The 7,630-nt window shown below is 43.1% G+C and overlaps 1 protein-coding gene across 2 annotated transcripts; it reads left to right on the forward strand.

Moving 5' to 3' along the window:
- Positions 1-232: 232 nt before the first annotated feature.
- Positions 233-6,939, forward strand: PFN2 (profilin 2). Of its 2 annotated transcripts, none has more exons than XM_005201812.5 (3): positions 233-403; positions 2,525-2,717; positions 5,576-6,939. In XM_005201812.5, the coding sequence occupies exons 1-3, from the start codon at positions 272-274 to the stop codon at positions 5,671-5,673; spliced, it is 423 nt and encodes a 140-aa protein (XP_005201869.1). In that variant the 5' UTR covers positions 233-271; the 3' UTR covers positions 5,674-6,939.
- The last annotated feature ends 691 nt before the right edge of the window (positions 6,940-7,630 follow it).

Here is a 7,630-nt window from a genome sequence, read left to right on the forward strand (position 1 = left end):
TCCGCAGCCTGCCGCCGCTAGTTAATCAGCCCCGCGGTCGCGGGCGGGAGGGCGGCCGGGCCGGGCGCGCTCCGCGGCTTGTCCCTCACCGCCGTCCCCGCGTCCTCCCTCCGCAGCTCCTCGGGGAGGGGGGCGGTCGGTGCTTGCGCAGAGCCGCCTCCTCTCCGCCCCCGCCCCGCCTCCCCCCGCGCCGCCGCCGCCGCCCGCGACCGCCGCCGCCGCTGCGCCTGCTGCTCCTTGCCGTCCCCGCTGCAGTGCGAAGGGCTCGAAGATGGCCGGTTGGCAGAGCTACGTGGATAACCTGATGTGCGATGGCTGCTGCCAGGAGGCCGCCATTGTCGGCTACTGCGACGCCAAATACGTCTGGGCAGCCACGGCCGGGGGCGTCTTCCAGAGCATTACGGTGAGGACCGGCGGGGACCTGGGTTCCCGGCCCCGGACCCATGCGGGGCCAGCCGTGGGGACGCCGCAGCGCGGGGCCGGACTCGGGCAGGGCCGCGCCGGCAGGTGTGACGGGCGGCGGGCGCCGAGGATGCGGCTACCGGGCGGGCGGAGAGGCCGAGGCCCGGGGACGCCCCCTCGCCGGGGCTGCGCTGAGTGGCGGGGGCGGCGGCCGGGCTCGCCGGCGTTCCCAGTGCTTGTCCGGATGAGGCTGGGGGAGGGGGCACGCACCGGTTCGTGGGTGGGGGGCCTTTTCCCCACTCTCGCCCCCGCCCCGGGGTCCCCTGGAAGCCCTGGGGTTTGCTTTGTACGTTCCCGGGTGGAAGCGGGGACTGGAGGAGCCGGGCTGGGGCGCGGGTCCTCGGGTGGCCGAGCCGCCCCTAGCTCCGGTGACGGCGCGCCGCCCGCGCCGCGAGCTGTGGGAGGCGGCGGCTGCCCGGCCCCCAGGATCCTCGCGGCCACTTGGCGTAGATTTGCCGGTGTCCAGGCCTCTTGGGCTTGCGAGAAATGAACGCAGACAACGTAGGTGGATTCGTGAATCTCTGGCTCCATAGGATTTTTTTTTTTTAATTCTCCAAGATGGCGATCTGCCATTGATTTCTTTCCTATGGAGATTCATCGATATACCGTTATCCCCAATTACGCAACAGAGCTCTAAAAAAAGGGGGTGCTTGGGGCTTTCAGTAATCTGCGAAGACCGAGGGGATGCTTCAGTTCTCCAAGTCCCTCCCTCTAGTGATCTTCGTAAGGGAACTAGTGCAGATTAATGCTTCCCGGCGCCTGATTTTCTTGTGACTTGGTGGTTTGACTCGGTTGCCACATGTTTGGGGAATAATTGTCAATAAGCCCTCCAGTGCTGCTTTATTGTTTTGTCTCTTTCTGCACAAGGATCTAAAATGGTGACATTATATCAAATACAGGAACATTCTCTTAATTTCCTAAGCTTCACGCCCCCTTCCTATCAAATGCCAAAATTCAGGCCCCTTACTATGGGTGCTACTAATTATTCTTGTACTACTTAACATGGTTTGAGGTCTAACTGTGTAGAACTCCTTATCCAGGTACTTTCAGGCTCTCTGTTGCCGCAGTGGACTACAATTCTTACAGAGAATTGGCGTCTGGCGATCAACTTTTTTCCTGCAGTCCTCTTGTCTTTGTGTGTGAGTTCCCGCTGTCTGGCTGGGAAGATTGCGGGAGTGTGCTTGGAAATGGCTGGGGCCTGCTATGACTCTGCAGTTCTGATGGGGGCGACGCCTTCCTTCTTATTCATGGAATGTTAGAATGCACGTTTTCTCCTTTCCGGTTCTGGTCTCTACCTCAGTTTCTTTCCCACTCTCCCTCCATTTTCTCTGTTCTTTTATGGTTGCCTATTGCAGTGCTACAGACAGAATCCTCTTTGCATTTGCCCAGAAAGAAAACTGATTACTGAGGAGGGAGGGGAAGGAAAGTTGGAGAGGGAGTAGCGGCTAAAATAAAAGAGGAGGGAAATATGAATTTGGGGATGCACTGAGATTCAGGGCTTGAAGTTCGTACTAGAGGGGGTTTGTCAAGCTATTTGAAGCAGAGTAGATGTAAACAGATCTGCCAAGCATGGACTTTGTTTCAGGAGACTTTCAAACAACTTTAAGTTTGATATGACAAGACTGTTACGTGACTGTGATAGATTAGATTTTGTTGAAAGTTTTTAGGTGAATTTTTACCATTACATAAGCACTTCGTGTACCACCTGACTTGAAACAAGTTTATAAATAACTCTTAAGTTTGTAGTTTATCTAGTGTCATCTACCAACTGGAGATTCTTTGCATAGACTGGGCTTAGTTAACAGACCACTCTCTTTAACTGTGAAATTAACTGACTGATATAAAATGTCATCCTGATATAAAATGTCATCCCGTAAGATTAAGTAGTTTTTTAGAAACGACTGAAACTTGGTTTTACATTAATGAAATGCGGATGTCTTGTAGTGGTAGTACAAACCTGACACTTTGCCTGTTACACCAAGACAAGAAACTAACTACAACTTTTTGTTTTGTTTTCTCTCTCTCTCTCTCTCTTTTTTTTTGTGGTTGGGGGTGGGGGCAGCCAGTAGAAATAGATATGATTGTAGGAAAAGACCGGGAAGGTTTCTTTACCAATGGTTTGACTCTTGGCGCAAAGAAGTGCTCAGTGATCAGAGATAGCCTATACGTGGACGGTGACTGCACAATGGACATCCGGACAAAGAGTCAAGGTGGGGAGCCAACGTACAACGTGGCCGTGGGCAGAGCTGGTAGAGGTGAGTACAGCACGCTTTTGGTTAATCGTTGCAAGTCACATTACAACTTATTAAGCAGTTTCTTTAACATTTTGAATAAAGTGTTAGTCCATAATGGCTATTAAGGTGGTTTTTGTGAACTGCCCAGCACTGAAGGAGGCACTGCTTTAGATTAACTTACTCTACAGCCGCTGCATATACAGCCTCACCTCTGACATCCTGACTTAATGCTGAAATAGAATATTAATAGCAGCTCTTCAGTTCCAACTTTAGTAAACTGAAAATCTAAATTTGTCTCTTCTGTATGTATAACTGAACCACTTTACACTTGAAATTAACACTGTTAATCAACTATACTTTAAAATAAAAAGTTAAATAAAATCACTTTGTCTCCTCAACTGCTATTCAGATTGTTAAATCATTCAAATTGGTTATTTTAGTCCCTCTGGGTTTTTGACTTTTGAATGTCTTCCTTTTCTTTCTTGCTCACATTTTAGTCATTCACTATTCAGCATAAAAAATGAAAAATTAATACTGGCTTCCATTTCTATTAGAAACATTGCTGGAGAAGAGAGAAATAATTAGAATGAGGGTTTTGGAGTAAGTTTTGCACTTATTAAATATTTTCAAAGACTATATGTGCCTGATTTATTTGAAAAATAGGAAACTATATTTCATTTATATACTGATCCAGAACTTCTTGTGTTTCCTGACTATCATCAACATTGCAGAAATTCTTACTGTACTAAATAAGTCTCACTTTTTTGAAAGAAACTTTAAAAGTTGAGATTTATTATGACATCTAATTGGTTTACAAATACATTTAAATGTGTTAACCTGTGAAAATGTTTTGTAAATAAAGAAGGCTGGTATAGCCTAATAGAGCAGATTTGGCCCATCTAATGTTAAGACCAAATCTACCATGTGAAGAAACTTGAAGCCACTGTTAGCTGCAGTGGGCCTACCAGCTGGAGTGCCTAAAGGTTCCTCCTGTTCTGCTGTGCATTGCTACGTATGAGTATTTCTCTGTAGGAAAATTAGATGGCTGTGAAATAGGAGATAAATCTCAAAAAGTAGCTGAGCTCAGATAAATATATTAAAAAGAAGCATCAACCGTGTGACATAAAAACCGGAATGTTTTTGCGCCACACTGCACTACTGACATCTAGTGGCAGTAAATATAAAATCTGATATATACATACACATATTTTGAGGATAGACCTTTGAACTGCATCATAGAAAAACCTATTGTTGGAAATAAGTTTATTTTAGGGTTTTATACTCAATTAAAAACAAAGCTAACACAGTGAGGATATCAGTAAGCACAGACCTTCAGAACTTGTCATTTGCGCTCTTCTGAATGGCACTGAAAATGCTATTTAAAATTCAGTCTTGGTTTTTCTCTGGAAGTAATTAATACACATTTAGCCTCACTGGTAAGACTTAACAGTTTGTACTTAATCAAGCAGTTAAATTAGGGAAGAATTTTATAAGTATGTTTTTTAAAATTTATTTTTGGGGGACCAGTCTAATGTGTATTTGTCATGCTAATCAGAAGGTTTTTGTTCTCTATATAAGATAGATGTCCATAAAAGGAATGCCATTTGCAGCAACATGAATGGACCTAGAGATTATACTAAGTAAAGTAATAAAAGACAGAGAAAGATAAATCACCTATATGTGGAATCTTAAAAAAAAAGATACAAAGGCATTTGTTCGTAAAACAGAAACATTCACACACTTAGAAAACAAACTTACGGTTACCAAAGGGGAAAAGTTGGGGAAGAGGAATAAATTATGAGTTTGAGAGTAACAAATACACACTGCTGCTGCTGCTACGTCGCTTCAGTCGTGTCCGATTCTGCGTGACCCCATAGACGGCAGCCCACCAGGCTCCCCCGTCCCTGGGAGTCTCCAGGCAAGAACACTGGAGTGGATTGCCATTTCCTTCTCCAATGCATGAAAGTGAAAAGTAAAAGTGAAGTCACTCAGTCGTGTCTGACTCTTAGTGACCCCATGGACTGCAGCCTACCAGGCTCCTCCGTCCATGGGATTTTCCAGGCAAGAGTACTGGAGTGGGGTGCCATTGCCTTCTCCACAAATACACACTACTATATATAAAGTAAATAAGGACCTACACAGGGAACTCTACTCAATAACCTAAATGGGAAAAAATCTGAAAAATAAACACATGTATATGTATAACCAATCACTTTGCTATATACCTGAAGCTAACACAACATTTGTAAATCACTATACTCCAATATTAAAAAAAAAAAGATAATCACACTCTTTTCCCCCTAGCTAGTGTAAAGATATTGTTATAGAGCACTGCAGCTGCACTGATTGGACTTCCAAGATGCAGTTAATAGTCAAAATGTTTTCAGCATATTACTAGTTTGAAAGTTCTTTTTGGAGACCTGGCTGACTTCAGTGCTTCGTTGTTCATGAAAAACTGACTTAATGTTAACTTATTAATCGGGGTTCTGTCTGCTAAAACTTATGTGACTCTCTTGATTAACACTTCTTTTGAAACACTTTTCTTCTTTCTCTTTCAGTCTTGGTCTTTGTAATGGGAAAAGAAGGGGTCCATGGAGGCGGATTGAATAAGAAGGCATACTCAATGGCAAAATACTTGAGAGACTCTGGGTTCTAGCTGCTAGGCAGACTGTTAAGTATTAGGGGAAAATTGCTCTTAAACTTTCCTAGCTGTAAGCTTGAGTCTTAATTCTGGAAATTTTATTAGCAATGCAGGGTGATGGGGTATGAACCTGTGTCTCCTTTGTATCCCTCTGTTGGTGGGGAAAGGTGTCTTTCTTTCTGCCCCCCCCCCTTAAATAATTCTGTTCACTTTTGTTTTGTTTCCTTGTGTACTCCAGCATTGGTTATAGTCATGGGAAAGGAAGGTGTCCACGGAGGCACACTTAACAAGAAAGCATATGAACTCGCTTTATACCTGAGGAGGTCTGATGTGTAAGCAGCCTCTCCCCATCTTCCTAGCAACTGTCTTCATCATCACCCCAATTATGGTCACAGAGCTACCAGATTATAGATGGTAGCTAATTTTTCTTTGCCTATTTTCTAATGTCACAATTCCTGTTTGCCCAGTGGATCATTTGTATGTTAACCACTGTATGTAACCAACCTTATCTGGCAACATAATTGCAGCACAATAATGATTTGCATGATACCTTGAAATTTGGGGGGAGGGGGCATGCCAAGTTGGGCATCACTTTGTCTTAGCAATTAATGGGATATTGATTACTAAAATAAGTTAATATTAAGCAAGGTGCCGGTTGTACAATCTCTAATTTGATCAATGTCTTTCAGCACTTTGAGCATTTACTTAGCTCATCTAGTCTTCCTTTCATAGCGCATGGTTGGGAGGAAAAAGTGCATGCATCTTTCCTTCACTCCTCTTTTCCCACCCCCTCCCTTTGCACATAGGTATTTGGTTTGCTTCCATCTTCTTTTATGCAGTGCCTGGTTTATTTAACCAATTAATATCACTTTTGTTGATGAGCTATTGAGAGCTGCAGTAGTTTGCTTTTAGTATTGTTGTTGCACTTGAGTAGAGACAAACCTTTTATCATAGTGTCCACAGGACATATGACAAGTGCAACTGCAAAACAAGAGCAAAATGCACTTCCTCCCATGACCTTATAGTAACCATACTGATTGAATCCCAAGGGACATTCCATCTTTGCAATAGCTCAGATTTTTGTTCCTGTCTTTTTCTTTGCACACCAGCTCTACTCTTTAGTAAAATTGTAAAAGGCTGCCATTATGGACATTAGGTATCCCAACATAACCATCTGGAGTGTGTCCAGTTTGTTCTTCATAGGACCAACTTTTATTTGCAGCTTGAGTTTTTATATGAAGTTGCATTATTGTGGACTTGGCTGTCTTGTGATGAATTTTTCTCATATGTATTCTGTGCCATACTATTGTTAAAATGAACTGTTGCTATTGTGAGATGGATTTTAACTGACCTATTCAAGGTTTCTTTCGAATGGCACTACCTTAGGGACATTCTAGTATTTGCTTCTATTGTTTGGGCCTTGTGGATAATGTACAGATTTAAAAACAAATCTTGTTGCTGATTTGTCCATTTCTTTCCCTGCACTTTGTTACATCTGGGATACAGTCTAACTCATCTGATTTAATATGCATTTAAAAAAATGCCATAACTATTAAACACCTTGTTTACAGACAGATGAAATAAATTTATTCCAACCAAATACTCTAGACTCCTGTTATTTATATAAATTGTTAGCTTACTGTTACAGTTGATCTTTGACACAATGGGAATATACTCTGCTGCAAGCATAAAATTTTTCAAAAACTTGAGCTGGTGGCCTACTCCATTTCCTCTAGTATTATAAAGAAAATGAGTGCCTATGTTTTTAATAAGCTTTGTTTGCCCTGTTAAAAACGGCTTGTCATTTTGGGTGCATCTTCAGGCTTATGAGGCAAAAATTGATTTATCCACTAGAAATTAAATACTTTTTTGTTGCTGATGTTTTGAAATGAAAAATCTAGTGAGCGGTAAGGGGCCCAATATCATGAAGGGTTTCTGCATTTGTGGATTCTTCTGTATTGAACTGTCATACATATGACTTCTCTTGATTTGGAGGCTGTGTTGCAGGCTGAAGTCAGCTGGGACTCTCTCACATAAGAGGAGACATTCCTTAGGCAGCATAAAAGATAACTGGGATTGGGATGTCTTGCAGTTTCTGTCTATGGAGTGACATGTTAACTATGACTATGTAATAGCCAAGTTTAATCCCAGAGGTCATAAGGTCTAGGAGATGTATGGAATACACCTAGGAGATGTATTGAATTTTAGTAAATATGTTTTAATACTATTCAGGTAAGTGATTATCATGAACTGTCAAGTAGAAGGTCCAAGCTCAAAACTTGGTGGGTCTAAG

The sequence above is a fragment of the Bos taurus genome, chromosome 1, assembly GCF_002263795.3.
Source record: "Bos taurus isolate L1 Dominette 01449 registration number 42190680 breed Hereford chromosome 1, ARS-UCD2.0, whole genome shotgun sequence".
Classification (NCBI taxonomy): Eukaryota; Metazoa; Chordata; class Mammalia; order Artiodactyla; family Bovidae; genus Bos; species Bos taurus.